The following is a 20,507-nucleotide window of genomic DNA, read 5'->3' on the forward strand; positions in this document are numbered from 1 at the left end:
CGTTCCATATCTACATTCACGTTTTAAAAAAATAACCTTGACAATTAGAGAAATCATCCAGTGAAATAAAATGCAAGAAACTTTAGAACTTTCGGGTGAGTAAAAGGGATTCCGAGTCTGAATTCGAAAATGGTCAGTCGATTTATATTTTAGCGTGTGGATGTCCTCAGTCTTCCTCTGGACGATCAAAAAAACATTACCACGAAATAGGTGCTGAGGTAATCGGCAATCAGCTTCTAATTCGCGTGGAGAAAGACCAGAAAAAGCTGAAGAGAAGACAGTGGGAGCCGCCCTGTGACTGTGAAATACCTGAAATCAGAATTCCGTCGTCCAACGAAGAGCCAAAGCTCATAAACGCCGGTGACAACAATCAGATTATCTTCAGGATAAATTCCCGATCGCAAGTGCACAGCGACGATCCAAAATTCAGACCTGAAATAATTTCGTACAATTTAGGTGATGATCACAGTAATTCTAATGAACGTACCATCATGGTTCATCCACAATTGGAGGGAAATGGGAGTCAAGAGATTCAACGGGATCACATCGCCATTGGCAATCAAAACATCTTCATGATGAGAATAAAGAAAAAGCCCGATATCAAGGAGCATAAGCACCGGAATATTGAACTGGAGGTTCGATATCCTAAAATGCCAGAGAGAATTCCTACCCCGCCTCCTCCACCTCCCCCTTCTCTGCCTCCTCCACCCCCTGAGCCACCAAAGCAGGAGGAAGAGGTGAGGAAAGATACAAAAGGCAAGAAGGCAAAGAAAAAGAAGTAATAAACTGCACATCTGTGAAAATAAATATTTTCCTTCGATTCTAGTTCGGAAAATATTTTTTTCCAAACGGATATGTCAAAGATTATCAATAGTTTTGTGTTGCCAGTGAAAAATGGATTTTTTTCTTCTTTTTATAATTTAAAAGTTCCACGTAAAAATCACCTCCTGGGGTAGAGTTTCATGTTCATTCATCGTTAGCTATTTAAAAGCTCACCCCGAGTGTAGCTAGTAACCGGTATGGGTTTGAGGATGCCATTGAGGAATGTGAAATTGCTTCGTTACGGGTTGGCCACTCAATGAAATCTCCTGTGGGCCCTCGTACAACTCTCCAGCCTACACTCTGCACGACTCAATGAACACGTAAACGTTAATGGGCCCCTCTCCTGGACACCGATGGCTTCGACTTCCAGTCAATGTCTATGGCCCATTGATGAACAACCCTTGTAAGCGTTTTTCGGTAGCTTTCAATGAGATGATTCGTGTCTCATGGGACTTTTACAAGCGTCTAAAAGGTCATCATTCGCGTAATGATTATCTGTGTCACTTTGGAATGGCCATTCACCGAAAATACCGTGACTCGATGGAATTCATTCATCAATTGTACACACCTTTCACACCTGGAGATGAAAATCTGCATTTTTTGAATTTTTAAAGGCACCTGTAGAAAAAAAAAGTTCAAAGAAATATTTTCCTTTCCAAATTCAACAAACTATGTAAACACCAAATTTTACATAAATTCAATTTCAAACAGATCAAAATAATTTAAATTCATTAGTTATTCGAGTTCTTACATTCTTTATTCTTTATTTTTTAATTTTTATTTGAAGTTAAATCGGAATTTTATATCGAATTGATGGGGCTACACATTTTTCATTGCTTGAAAAAAAATGACGCGTGAAACGAGACGACTCTTCGGAGCTCGTGGACAATAGGAGTAGAGAAAAAAAATTGCGGTTTTCACTCAGGTGTCGAGAAAAAAAAGAAGTTATGCTAGAGGGTTCATAATTCGTGAATGGCGTGGGAGTTCATGATCGCGTTGTGAGGTCTTCTGCCTATAAATTAAAAGGTTTCGAGGGGATGGAGCATTTTTTGGGGGAGAAAATCTGGGCTTCGATATATGCGGTAAATACCGTGACAGTACAGTCACGTATGATAGAACAGTAGGAGGTCGAGACGAGGCCACGGGACTTGACATTTTTTTTTTCCCTCCCATCTATTCTTCCCCTCGGGCTGATTCTTCGGTATTTGAGGAAGAGAATGGAGATGGAGGCGACAAGTGACCGCGATGTACATCCTGAGAGGACCATAAAAAAATGAACAAAAAAATCGGTGGATTTAATGTCTTCTATTCTGGAAAAACTGAACGAATCTATGAGAATCTAAATTTCAAATCCAAATTGGTATTTCAAATTTCAATGAAAATCTGGAATTTTTTTATTCTATACAATTGTTGGTACCGATATTTATTTATTTATTTCAATTTCGATCAGTTGATTTTTATTTAATTCAATTATATTACCATTGATTTTCAGCGTCGAAGCGCAAATTTTCCACGAATGCTGCGCAATTGCGCACGTCAGGGCACATCAATAATAAGAGCATTGAAAATAAAAATACTTAATAAGCTGATAACAACAATAGATCTCAATAAATCAATTCTCCGATGAATGAGTATCCAAACGTCACGACAAAGCAGCACAAAGCATTACGAAACCGCAATGAAAAAAAAAAAATGCATGACCCATCAGGAGGAAGATATCCGGAATTTTTGTTGACATGACACCAGATGCAACGAGACCATCTTCACCCTGCACCCCTCTTGAAATTATTATTATTACGGGTATGATAATGCATTGTATCACGAGAAATTTAGCATCCGCAGGGGTGACAGGGGCATCCCGCAGGGCTCAGGGCTTCGATTGAATCACCACCAAAGGGATGTCCTGGGGTGCCTTTTTGTCGCCTATCCCTAGCTAGTGCTGGATAAATTCAACGACCGTTTCCACGTTTTGTCATTAACCACTGCGGGATACCTGTCGTCGTATATTTATACCCCTGACCGACATTTCCGGGGAATCAGGCAAATTCAGGCAAATTACATGGAATAGAACGCCTCAACGCCTCTGATCGATTGATCGATTATTCGATTCACTATTCAGGGGCAATTTCACGGGCATTGGACAACAACTTTTTGTTTATACAGTTTCGTTAAGAGTTATGCCAAATTTTATCACTATTTCATGATGTTTGAGCCACTTTTGATGCTTACTTTCTTAAATTGCTTTTTCATGTTCAGCACGACTGTTACGACCTGTGCATTATGGTGAGTTCATTCTTTTTCTCTTGGAGGTTTGATAAGAGACGGATTTCACTTTATTTTTTTTGTGGGAGTCGGCATGGTTTTAGCTAATGCAGAGGATTTCGTCATTAGAGTTTTGGGGGGTAATGAGGAGTGGCAGGGGATAATTGTCGAGCTAATTGTAGTGGCCATACAAATTTTTTGATTATGAGGACATGATTTATAATGAGAAGAATTTATTGGAAAATATCACGGGATATTTCGGAGAGCTAATGAAGCATTCTACTTGGATGGAAATTATTTCATCTGGTGGAAATTTTAATGGAAAAGGTCATGCCGTTCTCTTGCAGGCTGCAACATAAAAAAAATCATTGCTGCACGCGTACAGCTAAATCCTCGTCGGTGAAGAAAGAGCAGATCAAGAAAAAATTCAAAGATGAAATCCTCAGGAGTAAAATGAGTCTTCAAAAATTGGGAGCCAAGTTGGCGGAGAAAAAACGGCATATGTCTAGGTCGAGGGAAAAAAAGCCGAAGAGTGAATCCGAAATGCAGATGGCGGAGTCAGAGACTAAATCTTTAGGGTAACATTTGATTATTTTTTTTTTCAGAAATCACGTGTTCTGTTGATTTTTAATGAATTTTTTTTAGAGTAATGGCACAGCCAGATCAGAGGGACACCCATCAGCAGTTGGAGCCAATCTGTTGTGGCAAAGTAACATCAACTGAAGATTTTACCCAGAGGGGCCACAATTCAGCATCAAGACGATCAAATCGAAAATCGACGGTTGTGATGGAGGTCTCAACTATTCAGAAAGTCGTGCAAGTTATCGATAAGGAGAGAGATCCCGCAAAGCAATCCGCAACTGTTGACTGCTTGTCATATCGTGTCCCACCCGATGCAGAAAGACGAATTGAATTTATCGTGCAGAATAAATCTGACGAAAATTCTGCTTGTCACGCATAATGCCGTAATTGGGTCGGGCTAACGCCATTTATTACTGATGATTAACACTTTCCACTTGCGTTGCACAATCAAGAAGAATCTTTGAATTTTTTTTGTAAAATTAGTAGTGGAAATCTAAATTAATTTTGTTTGTTAATTTCACTATGTAAAATTGTGTAATTACAATGCTTCCTATAATTCTTCATAATTTTCTTTATTAATAAGACAGCTCCATGATTTACAGAACATGAAAAAAATCATCGTGTTTACGTTTTTCAACTTGACTGTTGAATTACGAGCTGACGTTCTATATCTTCAATTCCGCCAAATTCGCTGAATCAACGAATGTCTTGATTGTGTCGAAATGGTTCAGTAAAGTAGACCAAGTATAATTCCAATGATTGAACTTTTACTTTTTTACTAGATCAATTGAAAAATAAAATTTCAAGTAGACATGGAGTGAATTGTAAAAGAGAAATTGAGTGATGGAGCGGGAATTTTAGTGTCTCATCAGCGAGCGTTTGCGGGACCACGAGAACATGAGGATGAGAACATGACACTCGTACAAATGTTTACGATTATGATAGGATTTGGGAATAGAAAAGGTACTTGAGGTGTAATGGCTAGTGTCATGGTGAACGTGACGATTCAAGCGTGTATCAGTGTCCCACTTGTCTGTCACTGGGACGAGCCATGAAAAAAAATTAATTTTCGAGTTGCATGTGCAAAAGAAATTGGTAAAAGTACTCGTGGGATGGGGATTTGATGGGAATGTCGAATGGCTTAATCGGTTTTTCACGATTTGGGGATGGGGATGGGTGACAAATTAGTTACGTGTCTTCGGGGTATGTGACATTTCGTCTCTATGTATTGAACACAAGTTTTACGGATAATGGTAGGGGGAGAGGTGGTGTTTGAGAAAGAGTCGATGCCATTCCCCTGGTTGAAAAATTCCGAAGGCATAAGAGTCGGGAGTTTGCAATTGGTAACGACAGAATAAGGCCGGTGACAGTTGGGATTTTTTCATCTCTCCAGTGTTGGCTTTATCTCTCAGTTAAACAGTGAGTAGATTTTTTTTTAATCAAGTCATAATATTTCGTTGTAATGGTTCAGCGTTATTCGCCATTTGCCCTTTTTCGATGAATTTTCGTGGTTTTCTTTTTAAAAATTTTAAATTAACAATTGTCAGCTGACGATTATATTTTTTGTTTGTTTTTCAATGCAAGTGGCAATTTAAAATCTCATGATTTTTTTTATTGAATATTTTAGAGTGAAATGAATTGCGTAGATTGAAATGGGAGTAATCAAAAGATAACGATCTAATATGTTCAATAAAAATCGAGTGATATAAGTTTAGGGGAAGTGTTTGATTTGAAAAAGCGAATAGATGCATTCGTGATTTGTATAAATCACAAAAAGAGAATCACAAAGTGAAAATTTGCAATCATTTTCCACGTGGATAATAGCAATTGCGCAGATCAAGGAGATTACGATCTGTAGATAAACATCTAATGAATATAATGAAGCTGCGGCTGGCTATTTTTTTACAAATGAGAGGCTCTAAATTATTACAGGCTTTTTGACGAAATTTTGTAATACAATGTGTAAGTACCAGCAAAAATAAGCGGCTGCATTATTATTGGGCTTTTCTCCCTCTCCGGCCGACCTTCAATTATAATAAGTCTGATCGCTGGAAAAAACCAGTTTTTGTTGTGTCCAATTCCCTTTCAGCATCTTCGCATTACCAACATATAAGTTAATCAATAAATGCAAATAATTCCTCAAGATTATACTATCACTCAACCAATTTCCTCCATGGGAAAAAATGAATCTATCACAACTTGGTTCTTCCTTTGATTGATTGCCTGTTGAAGACAATAAAGTGGGATACCTAGGATAAAATTGACTTTTTATAAGATTAAATTGCTCACACTTGCATTACACTTGCCAACTGAAAACCTGTTCTGAAACCACAGTAATTGGAAATACTAGGCCACAGTTTTCTGCAATCGAAGTCGAACTGCTCCCTAACACTGCAACTTTCCTACGTCATTTGGAGAATCAACAAAGATGAACTTCTCAATGAATTAAAAATACAAAAGACAGCAGTTTATGATAATTCGAAAAATTCCTTTATCTGCAAGGATCTGATGCAAAAAAAAATTGATGGCCAGACTAGTATTCTTTTTAGTCACTCTCATTCACGAAAACACTCATAATTGCGTAGAACAAAGATAAATATAGGAAAGAGAATAAATAATAACTGTCAATATTGGACTTGAGTTTAAACCTCGAGTCAATAATCATTCGCTCGGCACAATTATATGTAGTTTTATGTAGAAGTTATGTAATTTATTTCGGATTTATTGTAGGAAAGATGACGCTTTTACCACCGACTGTGAAGCAACAGAAGGTGATTGATGATGAAATACCTCCAAATCCAGAGATGAGGAAGAGGGACATCCAGGCCATTCGGGAATGGCTATCCAAACAGCCGCATTTGCCGAATCACATGGGTGAGCTCATCAATACTTTTATTAATATTCCTTTTATTTTATTTATCCAAATTCCACGGGAGCTTCTAAGAATGATGTGGGTACGAAAAAATGTTGATTAACATCTGCACATTGGGTAACACCCATTCACTCCGGTCAATGATTTATTTAATCTCAGCATAAAAGTGCTTTTTGTAGTGAATTAAATTATATGAAAAATTTCATGTATGTTAATTGCGGCGACATTTGAATTTTTTGAAGCTATGCTAAGCCTTTAATTGCCTCGATAGAAGACGTCTCAGTCTTTTTACTACGCCTTAGCTAATTGCTTCCATTACTGCTTTCACGTGGACCCCGTTACTCCATTTTTCAACCAATAAAATAATAAACCTTCCAGCTGAAAATGGTTGTAGCAATTTGGATTACTGGGTTTCGTCGATGGACAGCACTTAGCGTCGAATCTACTTTGAATATCAAATCGAAATTCATGAAAAACTGAATTTAATTCACTTCCGATTTCAAATGATTATGAATAATTGAATAAATCATTCCTCCTCAACTCCACAGATGATGCGAGACTGGAGAAATTCCTTTTCGGGTGTAAAAATAGTATCGAACGTTGCAAGATGATCTTAGAGCGTTATTTCAGCGCTAGATCAGCCCTGCCTGAATTTTTTGCCAATCGTGATCCTCTGAGTCGTAACGTTCAAGAATGCTGCGATGCTGTGTAAGTATTCGCCGAAATTTCCACTGAAAATTCCCTTTCGTCTACTGCAAAGGCATAACTGAACAAAAATACTTCACGTCCTCAAAAAAAAATGCATTACTCACATTATGTGATAATAACAATCAATTTGCCCCTCATTAACGCAACAGTGTCATTTTCATTGCTCATGTACTTTTTCTGATTTTATCCGTAATTAGGCAATACTTTGTTCTGCCATCGTTAACTGACGAAGGCCATCGTGTCACTGTTTTACGATTGAAAGACAGATCAATCGATAGGTTCTCTATCCAAGCGATCACGCGTCGTATTCTAATGGTAATGGATGCACGTTTAATCGATGAGTCATGTCTCTCCAACGTCATGATCTTGGATCTTGAGGTAAAAACATCTACACGAAAATAATCGAATCAATTAATCAATTTATTAATTAAGATTAAGATTGAATAAGATTAAATAAAATTCTTGTATTGACGTCTATAATTTTGTCGCTCGTTTTTTCGATCTTTGAATTCGCGGGTCAGGGCTGGACTGCTGCTCATTTTGCTAAATGCAGTCCGACGCAACCGATTGTGAGGAAGGCGATGCTTGCAGCTCAGGATAGCATGCCATTGAGATTGCACAGGGTTTATTACCTCCATGCCCCGGGGTTCATTGGCAAAGTACTCAATATTTTTTATCCACTGCTCAAGGAGAAGCTCATACAAAAGGTACCGAATCAATTAAAATGACATCTCGATGAATCTATCAAGTCTCGAGTAAAATTAAATCAGTTATAAATTTACTGATCCTTTGATTTGTCTCAGTTCCGGATACACACCGGGGGTGGTGAAGAACTCGCCGCATACATGAATAAAGACATTTTACCGAATGAATGGGGTGGCAAAGCCGGCACCATGGACGAGCTCAATGGTCAGTTATCAGTCATTAAATCATCAATCATTAAAATTAAATTTATATAGTAAATACGATGATGAAGATAATTATCGCGTTAAATTATCAGACGCCTGGAGGATGAAAATTGAGAAAAACAGGGACTGGCTCTTGAGGGAGGAAAAAGTAAGCAGGACAAATGAGAAAGTCAGATTGCCAACATCATCATCATCGCTCGCTGCTGACTTGGGGGGTATTCAGGGATCATTTAGACAGTTGAATATTGATTGAGGTAGATTATCATGATATATTGAATATTCATCGCTTTTCATATTGGAAAACATGAATTCAAATTTTTATTCCGTCGTTAATATTACAGGACATGATAAAAATGCTATCAATCTCCAGAAACGAATTCTGTGGTACCATCTGTCGGAGAGAACCTGCGTTGCTGCCGCTGCCCTTCAAATACAATAATAATCATTATCATAAACATTAGATATCCGAGATAGATAAGTGACCGATGGATGCAATACCCGCCATAATTTTTCAATCATACTGTATGTATTCTTATAAAAATAAATAATCAACTGCTTTTTCAATAATTTATATTATATATTTATCAATAAATTATATTATCTCGACGGATACATGAAAAATAAATGGCAATCATTTCGTCATATGTTATTCCGAAAAATAGGATGGAGCTAATGGAAAAACTAATTGCGCTAAAATGTCTTCGTAATTTGCAGCTTTCACGTTATAAACGGGAAATAACCAATCAATTAGACATTCCGTCCTCATCTTCAAACTCAAACAACACGTCTCTGTCGACCTATTCACCCAATGTTAAAATCCACTGTACATATATCCAACAAATGCTGGATTGATTTTTCGTTTCTACCAACGTCACAGCAGAACTCAGCATGCGCGTGAACTGCACTTTGGAAGATGTGCGAAGAGATTGACCCGCGATGAAAATCATCTTGAAAAAAAAAATTACCCTCATCCTACCCCACTCTCAAACCGATAAAATCACTTTTAATGCCTCGAACAATCAGCAATCAAACAGCTCCGCAGAATAAAAAGTCACTTCGCGAAAGCCCAGAGAATCCTTTATTCCAGCTCGATCACCCAATGAATTGCATCCAAAGGAATTAAACCATTGCCTCCTCAATATTGAATGGCAAAATATTATAATAGAATACAAGCGAAAGAAATGAATTTTTCTTTCACGGGTAACGAACGTATAAAACTTTACGAATCTTATGAGAAAATGCTTTTTGCGCGCGAATCGTACAATAAAGTAGCCTTTTTTCGCTTGAATCATATGATGATGGAATTGTTATTAAAAAAACGTGAGGAGAGGGGAAGAAAGGTGGTGGGTGGGAAAGAGGAGGCGCGATGGCGATGGTAGTTGGGGTCACAGTGGGTTCATTCAGTGTCGTGCTTACCGGGCAACTGTCAAGAGTGAAATCACCGAGTGAAATAATTTCTCACCTACCACATAATCGTAAAATAAGAGAATCAAAGCAACTCCATTTTAGATAAGAGTTGGGCTCAATTAAAATCGTAATCCAAATAAGCCAATCGTAGAAGACAATTAGATTTATCGGTTAATTTAAATCCACGTTGACATGACATTTGTTTCCGCTGTCAGTGAATGGATTGACTTTGATCATTTGACAAGACTGGAGCCAATGAAATCGCATTGAGGTGAGTATCGATTGATTCACCAGGTATAAATGATCAATTCGATGATTTATTTAAATATTCGGTGAAAAGACTACGGACGAAAATGAATTTTCGTAAAGTATGTTTTATAACAATCCGCGTGGCTGTCATTATTACGTTGTTATGTAAGACCCGTCAGTGACGATTCTCTCGTGTGAGTTACGTTGCATTACGTTCCCTCAGATACAATGTCCCCTATTCGGGGACACCGCTCTATTTTACTCTCAAATTCTTAGAAACAAATTGATGTTAAAATTCAATTGATCATTTACCGATTGAATTTAAATTCAATTCCACTCTTGCACCGAGTGGTGCAATCATTTCTTTTGCATAAATTCGTCATGGCAATTGTCTGCATTTTTTTCAAAACGATCAATTTTAATATTGAATAAGTACTGCAGCAGTTAGTTTCCGTTGCACCTAGTGTGCATGTTTATGGATTAACAATGAACTAGACCTAGACTGGAGAATAGTCGATAGAATTGCGATGAAACAAGTGTTCAGATCGTCGTCCCAATTATTTACAAGAAGTTATTATTACTATTACTAATAACATTACACGGGTATAATAATTGGAGCGGCAAAACGTTGAGGATTACTTGAAAATTCATTTACAAATATATTGCAGAAGAATAATAATAGTAAAAATAATGTATCAGGAATTGATATTCTCTCTTGAAGGATTGCCAGTGATTATAAGGATTTGAAATCGCGGACACTTCCTCGTGGAATCATGGGGTATTCCCGGGATTCTTCAATGAATCAACGAATATATATATAAAGAGGTGCACTCAATGTGCACCGAAAATGCCCTTAGATCGAGGGGAGGATTCAGTCCTTGGGTACCATTGACCTCTCTCAACATTTCTGCAATGCGCCAGCGTCAAACTCCCTACCCGTGGATAAAAGCTTCATCCCCTATTTTTTATCCTCTCATTTTTTATTTATGAAACAAAATAGACCCCTAACTTCTCCCCTACCTCATCTCTCCTAGAATTTCCCCTTTGGCTAGCCTTACCCTGCCCCTAGATCATTATTGAAAGCCAAAGGAATCAAGAATTGTTGACTGTACTTCAGGCTCTATCCTTGATTGATATTATATTTCAGAGAATTCGTCCCTTTTTATCGCGGCTTTGGGTGTACGTCTTCAGTCAAATAAAATTCCTGAAAAATATCGATATATTATTGGTATTGTAATTTCTCATACCTGTAAAGACGAGAATGGCAAGTCACGTGTTGCGTACAAGTGCGCCCTTATTCAAGGTTACTGAACATTTGTAACAACCGCAAATTGCGCGTGAACAGGACGCTGAAGAAGAGTGAAAGCTACTGGAGCACGAGGCTGTGGAAGGAAAGGAGAAATAAAGCAATCCAATAAATGTTGGTGAAATTGATGCTTGAAGGGGTGGAGTGGATGCTTCATGCGATATTTATAGACACTTTTACCGGATATTGTTTCGAGGGAATAATGGGCTGGTCCATCTGCATGGGTCAAACCATTTCACGTGACAAGCAGTTTTATTTCCTACACTATTATTATTATTATTATTGATATTTTCTGTCACTTGATATTCTGACGGGATTATTTTTTATCAGTTCAATAAAGAGCCGTCTATAGTATACAACAAATAGCTTTTTATTTTCCCTACAACACCATGCAAACTGTTTTCTAGAATTTTTCCAGTTCTCGTAACATACAGGCCGCCTCAGTATTTTGCTTTTAAATTCAAAGCAGAAAATCAATGACACGTGCTTGGCATGTATTACCTTGAACTTGATTATCTGCATTTTTCTCTCGTGTTGGAACTTTGATGACACGCTTAGTCAATTATCCTTAAAATATTTCATTATATATTTTTATTTTGATTTCTTAATGATGCGGGATTCGTGGTAATTCTGACTCAGTTTGAATTCTAACAACTCAATTTTATTGATTGGAAGAGCGAATATTACTGAATGAGTTTTATAATAGGGTGAATTTATTGGCCTGCTGAGACAATAGTGTTTCCAGTGGGTATCATTTTTCGTAGTGAATCGGTAAAAATTGATTTATCCTTGATTTGAACTTGTGAATGTGCGTCACAAGATCGATGATGATTTTTCTTTGGCAATGAAGTATCAGTTTGGTTTCAACTCGAGATTCTCATTGGGTTAAGGTTGAGGTTTACTAACTTTTTGGTTCTAAATATAGGCAGAGTGCAATACGTCCGGGGTCAAATCAATAGTCATGTTGGATATAGTATTAACTTCCACGTCAAGAATTTATATCGAAGGAATTAAAGCAGAAGGAAGGAGAAATCGTACAGAACAAGTGTTCTTTTGAAATTCCGTACCATATCTTCTTCGAATAAAATAAAAATGAGTCGTCAGCAGCAAGTAGAAATGATTTTATAAACCCTTCGAATAATTTTGTGCGGCGCACCTAGAAAATTATAATTAGGGGGATTGCTCTATTGTCAATGAGTTGATGAAATGTTTTTGATTCAGGTCGAATGTTGTGGTTGGTCAATGAGAGAGTGAGGAAAGCCATACTGGACCGCGCACAAAGGGTGAATTTTATGAAAAGGGGTGACTGCCGGTGATGGACAATGAGCAGCCACATCAGGAGCTGGTGAAGTGCGTTGTTGTTGGTGATACTGCTGTTGGTAAGACCCGGCTGATATGCGCTAGGGCCTGCAACAAGCATGTATCACTATCTCAATTGCTAACCACCCACGTGCCGACAGTATGGGCCATCGACCAGTACCGAATTTACAAAGACGTGAGAATCTCCATTTCAAACTATCCATTTAATTCACATTATTCATCTTCACTGATCATGAATATGTGATAATATGTAACAGGTTCTCGAACGTTCCTGGGAGATCGTCGACAACGTCAACGTCTCCCTGAGACTGTGGGACACCTTCGGGGATCATGAGAAAGATCGCAGATTTGCGTATGGAAGGTGAATTTATTGTTGGCCTAGTGGCTTTTTCAATATCCAAGTGATTGAAAATTTATAGGTCTGACGTGGTGCTGCTATGCTTTTCGATCACCAACCCCGTATCCTTGCGCAATTGCAAGGCTATGTGGTATCCGGAGATCCGGAGATTTTGTCCACAGACACCTGTACTCCTCGTTGGTTGCAAGAATGATCTGCGATACATGTATCGGGATGAAACTTATCTGAGTTACTTCAGGGATCGTAGCCCATTCGTTAGGTACTGCTATCATTATTTAATGATCTTTAATGGTTTTAGCACTGCGTCCTGACCTGACCTTTTATCATTTAATTTGCAATTGTAATAGAGCAACCCGAAAGAGTGATCTCGTCATGCCGGACCAGGCACGAGCAGTTGCCAGGGAACTTGGTGTTCATTACTACGAAGCCAGTGTTTTTACTTATTATGGGGTGAATGAGGTTTTTGAAAATTCCATTCGTGCTGCACTCATAGCACGCAGACAGCAGAGATTTTGGATGACTAATTTAAAACGAGTACAACGTCCACTGCTACAAGCACCATTCTGCCCACCAAAACCAATACCACCTGAAGTGTGTCTAGCGGCAAGCACTTACGAGGAAAATATGAAAGCACTTTGGATTCGTCCAGTGCATACTGATGTCACTTTAATCGCTGGTAGCATGAATTTTGCTGCACACAGGTGTCTACTTGCTGCAGCATCACCAGCTTTTCACAGACTATTCTCCATGGAGCATGAGTTGACACCGAGGAGCTCCAGTGAATCGAGCATGGTGAGCACTTTTGGAGAAGCTACAGTCGGTGACTTCAATGATGACACCGAGTGCTTGATTCGTACCGATCAGGTCAAACCAGCCAAGTGAGTATTATTTCTACGACAAAAAGATGACAGGCAATGGCCGTTCAGGAGGAACTTGACAGTATTATCGATTGTGCAAACATCTTGAATATAAGTGCCACGTAGAAAAAATTCTACAAGACCAATCGAAAAAAAAAATGATCGGATATTTTTCCTCAAGTAATTTCAGGCGAAAACCGAGTGAAAAAATTGATCTTTTACTTTAATTTTCTTTGCGTCACTCGTTCAATCACCCGAGAGACGTGGAATGAAAACGATAAAACTTGTTTCAGAGTTTGGGAGCAATTGAAGCGTCGCTCGAGTTTTCAGGTACTGCCGACAATGGACCAGAGGAAAGCAAATGGTGCAATGCGAGAGCTCAATCATCCGGCATTCCAAACAATTCGCATCACCCTGGTACGTTTGAAAAACAAAATAATCAAGTTCAATTCACATTCAATTAGAATTAATCTCGAAATGTAAAAATACGCTGTAAAATTGGTAAGAGGATAATTTATCAGTGGAAATACAAAAATTAAAGTTTTACCTTGATAAAAGAATAATGAATAAGCAACCTCACGACGAAAGGTAAATTCGATGCAGATTGTCGAGGAAATTCATCGCGTGCTCTTTTTCAATGGGACAATAAATCACTAAATGACAGTATGATCGTTTGCCCACCCACTTGCCTTTGAAATTAACTAAAAACCTTGAAGAATGCGGGGCCTTAAGTGACGATGATACGGTCGACGAACGTACATACTTTATTTACGTTTGTCATTGTATTTATTTTACGAGTAGCATTCACGTGGCAAGACTATAAATAGCAATGATAATTGAATGATCATCTTCAAAGATTATTTTCAACTGTCAATTACAGACGGAGAGTGTCAATGGTGTCCAGCAGCCAACAACAATTGTCACACTATCGAAACTTATTACGCCCCAGGCCATGCAACAGTGTCTTCAATTTATCTACACCGGAAGCCTCGACAAACGCTACCATGATCTACAAGTGCGTTGAAATTCATTGGCTTATGCACTCTATAAGAGGATATTTCAATATACACTATATTTTTATTGATATTTATTGTTGGGTGGAACTTCATTCCATCGACGTGTTGAAGAATATTTGGAATTTCACGGATTTAAGGAGAAAATGCCCGAGAAATAATCAGGATATTTATTTCAATGACATGTGATTTTGTTCGATTACGAAATCCTGCGAGTTGTACAGTCTTTCTTCAGGCCAACGATTGAATTCAGTGATTCCTTCTAGTTGCAGCGCACATCAATAACTTTTTTCTTTCACTATTTTTTTTATTATTTTGATAAATGCTTGCGGGGCAAGTAAGAGTTGCTTACCTTAATTTCTTTCGAGAACTAACTTATTCCTATTATTTCAGACAGCTCCTATTGGGCTACTACTGGTTAGTACCGCAAATATTTGTAACATTACGGTGGTACGTAAATAAAAAAAAAATCATCATCGTATCCTCGAAGACGTCATCGATAACATCCACAGATATCGCATGCCTAGCACCATAATTCCCTTCACATGTCTGTCTCCAGTATTTTTCAGGTCGTTTATTATCCATCCTTCATGGCGATGTTTCCTGTTCACACGAGTTAGAGGATTTCATGAACCATTTGTAACACTGATCTTAAGATCGGGATTAACCCGAAAAGTGGTGATTTTCTTTTTAAACTCAGAAATTTTTTTTTATGATTACTAGGAGATCAAACAGGCCGCTGAATTTCTTGATCTGCCACAATTACGGATGGTCCTTGGGAGTATTCAGTCGAGGGCACAATTCATGAACAGTGATCTGAATAATCAATACAAACAGGTTGTGAGACAGCGGCTAGAGGATATTTGTTTGGATCAAGGTATTTTTCAATGGGTCTCCTTCCAAAAAAATTTCATAGCGAGCAAATCCACAGGAATAATTTGTTCTTTCCTTCAAGGTCTATTCGCTGATGTTGTCTTTGACTTGGACGACGGTAGCATGCCAGCACATCGAGCAATTCTAACAGCACGGTGTGACATGATGAAAGCCATGTTTTCTGGTGATTTTCGTGAGAGCAGTGCTAAAGTGGTAAGTACAAGCAAAAAAAAAAAACATGGAGAGATAATGGAATGGTCATGGCATTGAAATTGAAACAGATTGTTTTTCCTGGTGTTCGCGAGTACACATTCCACAAGCTTCTGTGCTATTTATACACCGACGAGGTACCCGCAATATCATCAGGCAGGTGTTTGAATCTCCTGGAATTGGCGAATCGGCTGTGTCTACCTCGCCTTGTTAATCTCGTTGAGAGCCGAGTGATTGAAGATTTAGACAGGCTAGCCCAGAACGACGGAAATGAGGCTGTCGAGAACTGTCTTAGGCTGCTAGAGCCTTGCAAGTTGCACAATGCCGATCAACTTGCCGACTGGTGTATGGATCATCTGTGTGTTAATTATAATAAACTGTGTAAAATGTCACCGAGAAGTGTGAGACTTTTGCATCCAGAGAATCAGGAATATTTGAACGAACATCGATGGCCACCTGTTTGGTAGATATTATTTTCCCTTTGAAATTGGAGTTTAATGTTTTTAAAATCAATCCAGAATCCTCATCATATTTTCGTTTTCAATTGATTTTTCAGGTACTTGAAGGATTACGATTACTACCAAAAATGTCTAGCCGAGCATGACAAAGAGAACAAACCCACTCTGAAACGTAATCGTAATCAATCAGGCTGTTTATGTTTCTCAGGATCGAGCAAGAGTCGACGTGAGGAAACTGGTACAACAAGTTCAACAACAGAAACACCAGCTGATCGTCCACTTTTCGATGCCTCCACCGAATCTGGTGAGATCGTATGACAAGAGCCAAGCGGCATAAGCCGCTCATTCAGATTCATTCTGATACTACTCGTGCTCATGGTATTCATTTGCACGATTTTTACCATTTTGATACTGCTACAAATTTATACTTAAGTTAATTAACAATACAAATGGCGAAAAAATAAAACAGAAAATAATGTGGGCGATATAAGAACGTTAGCATGGAAAATTATACGAGGGAGAATAATAATCGGAGATCATTTCAATTTGTTTGATTGACGCCAAAGTGCGAGACAGACGTCAGAGTAACTCATCTTCTATTTGTTTGTCAAGCCGAATATTATATATAAAATATATGATATAATTACTATTAGCTCATTGGCGTGGCACAATGAAAGTATTTGAAAGTGTTTTGCCGTTAGTCTGTGAACGTTATCTTGACTATTTGTTGAGTCCGAATTGAGATTGAGGCTATTCTGCGGAATAATTATCGTCGAAGACTAACGTTGAGATTTCTATAAATGATATATTAGGAGTGAAGTGGACAACAGATGAATGTATCAATGATTTTGCTGATTATATTGGACAGTTTTTCGAGGAACAACTCCCCAGGAATTACAAAAAATCTACACCAACAATTGTATATTTCATCTTACTTATCCACTTCACAAGAGATTTGTGAGAATAATAAGTAAGGGTGTCAGTATTAGTGACTGTGAGAAATACTATTAATTATTTGTATTTTATTTGTGGAGAGTTCTTATCAGTGACGAATTGTTGAATGAATAATGAATGTCCAAAGCAAAGGCTGGAAATGGTGCGAGTAGAATAACACAATAAGAGACTGGCTTGTAGACTAGGAATTAAATGAGATTCGTCGGATTCGATTAATGATTATAAATCATCTCAATAATTTTGTTGGGCTTCACTGACAGACGAAATCATTTTAGATGTTTATATTTTTTCAGTGTGCTACTTAGCAACAAAATATCAAATCCGATTCCCATCGTGTATTATTAATTGATGAAGGTAGTAATCAGTCGAGACAAATATATTTTTCGTAGTTCAATACCCATACATCCACGATAATCATTCGGACAACTTCAACCTGGGGCTAGAATGATAATGAAGGAATGCGAGAGGAAGAACAATAAGCATATCAATATTCAATTTAAAAAAAACCGAATGAATGAATGAATAATGGCTCATGCTGAATTGAAGACAGAAATCGCGAAGAGGTGCGACTATAATAGAATTCCACTGTACTCCATTTTTCAAAGTATTACTCATCTTTATTATTCTAAGCTAGATATTTTCTGCATCGCTATATTTATGACTACATCGAGATGAAGTTCAAAAAATTATTGAATGCCGGAGCTGTGCAGGAGATTATGGAAATGAGAAGAAATTGAAACGCGAGAATTATTAACTAGTACTGGCGTAGATGTAATGATTACCGTAATTTAATTGTGACTGAGTTGAATTTACCTATGAAAATTTATTGCAGTGGTTATGCGACTGAAAAAAAAAGTCGAAAATCCCAAAGTAAATAATGAAGGCATCTGCATGCTGGACCAAGCAACTTAATCATCTAACTGATTGTGAATGTTGTAGTTGCTTAGGATTTCGATTAGATAGTCTACATCTCGGTGTTTTAATGATGCAGACAGAAAAATTTTGTGTAGCCTCTTCGTTATTATTATTTGATTTCGAGAGTCTTTGAATGGAGAGAGGCACAACGGAATACGCGATGGATCATTTTAATGAGGGGAAAAGAATAGTGGACACGTAGAAATATTATTGCTATCGGCTATGTCAATTTCCAATGTCAATGTTATTATGTATAAATTAAATAAGCTATCATTTTTTACTGGATACATGAAGAGTGAGAAAAGACAGTGTAGGGAGTGAGATAAAGTCAGTAAAAGGTAAAATACCTTTGGCAAAATGGTAAAATGAGTGAAATCATTTGAACGAGTCATATCATTCACGGCCTGATTTATATGGAAATATAAGAGCGTAAGATTTCATTTGGCGAGATAGTGAGGGAATTATTCAAGTTGGAGTTATTATGGAATTATCTTGGCGGTGTGTGGGTCTCAGAGAAATACTGGAGTGAAGTAGTAAAACGAGGTAAGTTAAGCATTCGGTGGATTTTGCGAAAAGAAAATCAGCGGAGAGATAAGTTAACTTGCTCCGTATCACCACTTTACTATAAAATTGTAGAAGAGAATTAGAATGATGAGATGAGAATTACCGGTGACAGATTCTTTGATTTTCCCCGATATTTCATTGTTATATAAACAAAATGGACAATCTTGAGGGTTTATCTTCTACAAACGACATGTTTTCTACTTATTAGCTGCACTCATTAACGTCACAGTCTACGGTTTTACCATTAATCGTATGCAGATATACGTAAATCCTGTTATTTTCCAATTATTTTTTAACTAAGATTATGATCTCTTGAACACTGTCTTCGAGCATAACTTAAAATCGAGCACAACGTTCTGTCTTTTTTATTCGTAATCAATGGTATTCCAATGGTGGAAATCAGAACGTATGCTAAATAAATTTTCATTGATTATTCAAGTAGCGAAGTGGTGGAATCAATTGAATTGAAGCATTTTCTCCCGATTCGGAGGAAAAAATAGTGAAAACGAATTTTTAAATATTACTGAACATTTTTTTAATTTAATAAAACACTCGAAATATGAACGAAATCAACATTTTCAGAAGATAAAATTCACCCACTACTTCTCTACTGATTGAATTTTTGAGCCCAATAATCCAACACACGCTGAACTATTAAATTGAAAACTCTATTTAAGATTTAAAGATGTGGAAAAAAATAACTAACATGTGTTATTGAGAAATATGTAGTTGGGAGAGACAAAAAATGTAATAATAAGTCATGTACATCTTCATGGTTTTGGGCTATGAAAAGAAAAGAGTGAAAAATTTATGTTTTATTTATTTACACCCGAGTGTTTTATGCCTCAAAAAAATCATTCATAAAACTATTTCCTCCGTTACACTTCCATTTTTTTTTTCGCGTTAGTATATTTTTCATGATTAATCTTAGACTTATCTAGAGGGGAGACGAGAGAGTCTTGATCGCTGCTTGCACTACATCGAACTCCTCCTTGTAGTCCTCGTGATCTTTTATGAGAACCATAAGACTTCCTCTTTTCACTCCCATCGCCGTGCCAATGTCTTGCTTCGATGGCACATACGCGTATGGAATCTCCTTGTCTTCGCAGACTATTGGAAGGTGACACATTATTTCTATGGGAAATACGTCACCGGCGAAAATAACAATTCTGAAAAAAAAATATATGTCAAATATTCAATCAACACCAGATTTAAATTAATTAATTAACTTTAAATTAATAAAAATTATTAGGATGATATCCGTACCCTCTCTCTCCCTTACGTAGATGTTTCTGCACGTCTTTCAGGCCATTTCTCAAGTAACCTTTGTGTTTAGATGCTACAAATAATTAATCAACATTTAAAAAATAATTGACGAATTGAGTAATTAAGGGATTTGGCAGAAAATATTGATAAATCCAGGTTACCTTTCTTGATACATTTGTATATTTTTTTGGTTAGTTTCTTCGGAGCCATGGGTTGAGCGATTGAACTGCAGTTTTGAATTTTATCCTCATAAGATTCTTTACCACTTTCAATATCCGCTCCTTCTTCACTCTCATTCTTTAGCGGTTTCCCTTCACCCATTGTTTACTGAACTTTTCACTCATAAATAGAAAACACCGCCAAATCAAAAACACGTGCTGAGAAGGAAAAACTATATATAGTCCTTCAGTAAAAGAAGCATGAACTGGAAAGTGTCATGGCGGAGAGCAAAGAGGATTGACTAAGGTAGAGGCTCAGTTCTAGGGGTTTGAGTGACCCCAGCGGCATCGTAGTACTGCACCCCAAGAGAGGGAGGGCGCAACATGCAATGCTGGGGTGTCCATCAAGTCGACGGGGTGAATTTTATTTTCTGCTGTACGAATG

General features: G+C 37.6%; 5 protein-coding genes across 7 annotated transcripts; 4 read left to right on the forward strand and 1 right to left on the reverse strand.

The window, feature by feature from the left end:
- Positions 1-25: 25 nt before the first annotated feature.
- LOC105264813 (formin-I) lies at positions 26-1,434 on the forward strand. The gene is made up of 2 exons (XM_011301955.1): positions 26-95; positions 154-1,434. The coding sequence occupies exons 1-2, from the start codon at positions 71-73 to the stop codon at positions 780-782; spliced, it is 654 nt and encodes a 217-aa protein (XP_011300257.1). The 5' UTR covers positions 26-70; the 3' UTR covers positions 783-1,434.
- Positions 1,435-2,954: 1,520 nt separating this feature from the next.
- On the forward strand, positions 2,955-4,204 carry LOC105264821 (uncharacterized). Its single transcript, XM_011301968.1, has 3 exons — positions 2,955-3,105; positions 3,432-3,662; positions 3,730-4,204. Exons 1-3 carry the CDS (start codon positions 3,023-3,025, stop codon positions 4,043-4,045), a joined length of 630 nt encoding a protein of 209 aa, XP_011300270.1. The 5' UTR covers positions 2,955-3,022; the 3' UTR covers positions 4,046-4,204.
- A 769-nt stretch (positions 4,205-4,973) lies between these two features.
- LOC105264829 (alpha-tocopherol transfer protein-like) lies at positions 4,974-8,522 on the forward strand. Of its 2 annotated transcripts, none has more exons than XM_011301986.1 (8): positions 4,974-5,085; positions 6,385-6,540; positions 7,087-7,246; positions 7,444-7,624; positions 7,768-7,953; positions 8,050-8,155; positions 8,247-8,408; positions 8,496-8,522. In XM_011301986.1, exons 2-7 carry the CDS (start codon positions 6,402-6,404, stop codon positions 8,405-8,407), a joined length of 933 nt encoding a protein of 310 aa, XP_011300288.1. In that variant the 5' UTR covers positions 4,974-5,085; positions 6,385-6,401; the 3' UTR covers position 8,408; positions 8,496-8,522. The 2 variants fall into 2 exon arrangements, with proteins under 2 accessions (XP_011300288.1, XP_011300280.1); XM_011301978.1 differs by having other exon boundaries at positions 4,975-5,085; positions 6,397-6,540.
- A 1,048-nt stretch (positions 8,523-9,570) lies between these two features.
- On the forward strand, positions 9,571-18,474 carry RhoBTB (Rho-related BTB domain containing). 2 transcript variants are annotated; one of them, XM_011302009.1, is made up of 12 exons: positions 9,571-9,832; positions 12,338-12,611; positions 12,694-12,797; positions 12,856-13,053; positions 13,142-13,672; positions 13,945-14,068; positions 14,532-14,666; positions 15,058-15,081; positions 15,388-15,541; positions 15,620-15,750; positions 15,819-16,210; positions 16,304-18,474. In XM_011302009.1, the coding sequence occupies exons 2-12, from the start codon at positions 12,432-12,434 to the stop codon at positions 16,521-16,523; spliced, it is 2,193 nt and encodes a 730-aa protein (XP_011300311.1). In that variant the 5' UTR covers positions 9,571-9,832; positions 12,338-12,431; the 3' UTR covers positions 16,524-18,474. The 2 variants fall into 2 exon arrangements, with proteins under 2 accessions (XP_011300311.1, XP_011300320.1); XM_011302018.1 differs by lacking the exon at positions 15,058-15,081.
- Positions 18,475-19,486: 1,012 nt separating this feature from the next.
- On the reverse strand, positions 19,487-20,335 carry NHP2 (NHP2 ribonucleoprotein). The gene is made up of 3 exons (XM_011301996.1): positions 20,066-20,335; positions 19,905-19,977; positions 19,487-19,807 (listed from the first exon to the last, which is right to left on the reverse strand). The coding sequence occupies exons 1-3, from the start codon at positions 20,223-20,225 to the stop codon at positions 19,576-19,578; spliced, it is 465 nt and encodes a 154-aa protein (XP_011300298.1). The 5' UTR covers positions 20,226-20,335; the 3' UTR covers positions 19,487-19,575.
- Between the last annotated feature and the right edge of the window lie 172 nt (positions 20,336-20,507).

Source organism: Fopius arisanus, unplaced genomic scaffold, assembly GCF_000806365.1.
Source record: "Fopius arisanus strain USDA-PBARC FA_bdor unplaced genomic scaffold, ASM80636v1 scaffold00001, whole genome shotgun sequence".
NCBI classification, from domain to species: Eukaryota; Metazoa; Arthropoda; class Insecta; order Hymenoptera; family Braconidae; genus Fopius; species Fopius arisanus.

What these genes read in the sequence shown, in the direction of transcription:
- LOC105264813 (XM_011301955.1), top strand. Translation starts at nt 71, where the DNA reads ATGCAAGAAACTTTAGAACTTTCGG. An exon ending in AGAAACTTTAGAACTTTCGG is followed by an intron (nt 96 to 153) that starts GTGAGTAAAAGG and finishes TTTATATTTTAG; the next exon opens with CGTGTGGATGTCCTCAGTCT.
- LOC105264821 (XM_011301968.1), top strand. Translation starts at nt 3,023, where the DNA reads ATGATGTTTGAGCCACTTTTGATGCTTACTTTCTTAAATTGCTTTTTC. An exon ending in GTTACGACCTGTGCATTATG is followed by an intron (nt 3,106 to 3,431) that starts GTGAGTTCATTC and finishes GTTCTCTTGCAG; the next exon opens with GCTGCAACATAAAAAAAATC. An exon ending in TCAGAGACTAAATCTTTAGG is followed by an intron (nt 3,663 to 3,729) that starts GTAACATTTGAT and finishes AATTTTTTTTAG; the next exon opens with AGTAATGGCACAGCCAGATC.
- LOC105264829 (XM_011301986.1), top strand. Translation starts at nt 6,402, where the DNA reads ATGACGCTTTTACCACCGACTGTGAAGCAACAGAAGGTGATTGATGAT. An exon ending in CAAGAATGCTGCGATGCTGT is followed by an intron (nt 7,247 to 7,443) that starts GTAAGTATTCGC and finishes ATCCGTAATTAG; the next exon opens with GCAATACTTTGTTCTGCCAT. An exon ending in AGGAGAAGCTCATACAAAAG is followed by an intron (nt 7,954 to 8,049) that starts GTACCGAATCAA and finishes GATTTGTCTCAG; the next exon opens with TTCCGGATACACACCGGGGG.
- RhoBTB (XM_011302009.1), top strand. Translation starts at nt 12,432, where the DNA reads ATGGACAATGAGCAGCCACATCAGGAGCTGGTGAAGTGCGTTGTTGTT. An exon ending in GGATATTTGTTTGGATCAAG is followed by an intron (nt 15,542 to 15,619) that starts GTATTTTTCAAT and finishes CTTTCCTTCAAG; the next exon opens with GTCTATTCGCTGATGTTGTC. An exon ending in CATCGATGGCCACCTGTTTG is followed by an intron (nt 16,211 to 16,303) that starts GTAGATATTATT and finishes TTGATTTTTCAG; the next exon opens with GTACTTGAAGGATTACGATT.
- NHP2 (XM_011301996.1), bottom strand. Translation starts at nt 20,225, where the DNA reads ATGGGTGAAGGGAAACCGCTAAAGAATGAGAGTGAAGAAGGAGCGGAT. An exon ending in ATACAAATGTATCAAGAAAG is followed by an intron (nt 19,978 to 20,065) that starts GTAACCTGGATT and finishes AATTATTTGTAG; the next exon opens with CATCTAAACACAAAGGTTAC. An exon ending in CTACGTAAGGGAGAGAGAGG is followed by an intron (nt 19,808 to 19,904) that starts GTACGGATATCA and finishes TTTTTTTTTCAG; the next exon opens with AATTGTTATTTTCGCCGGTG.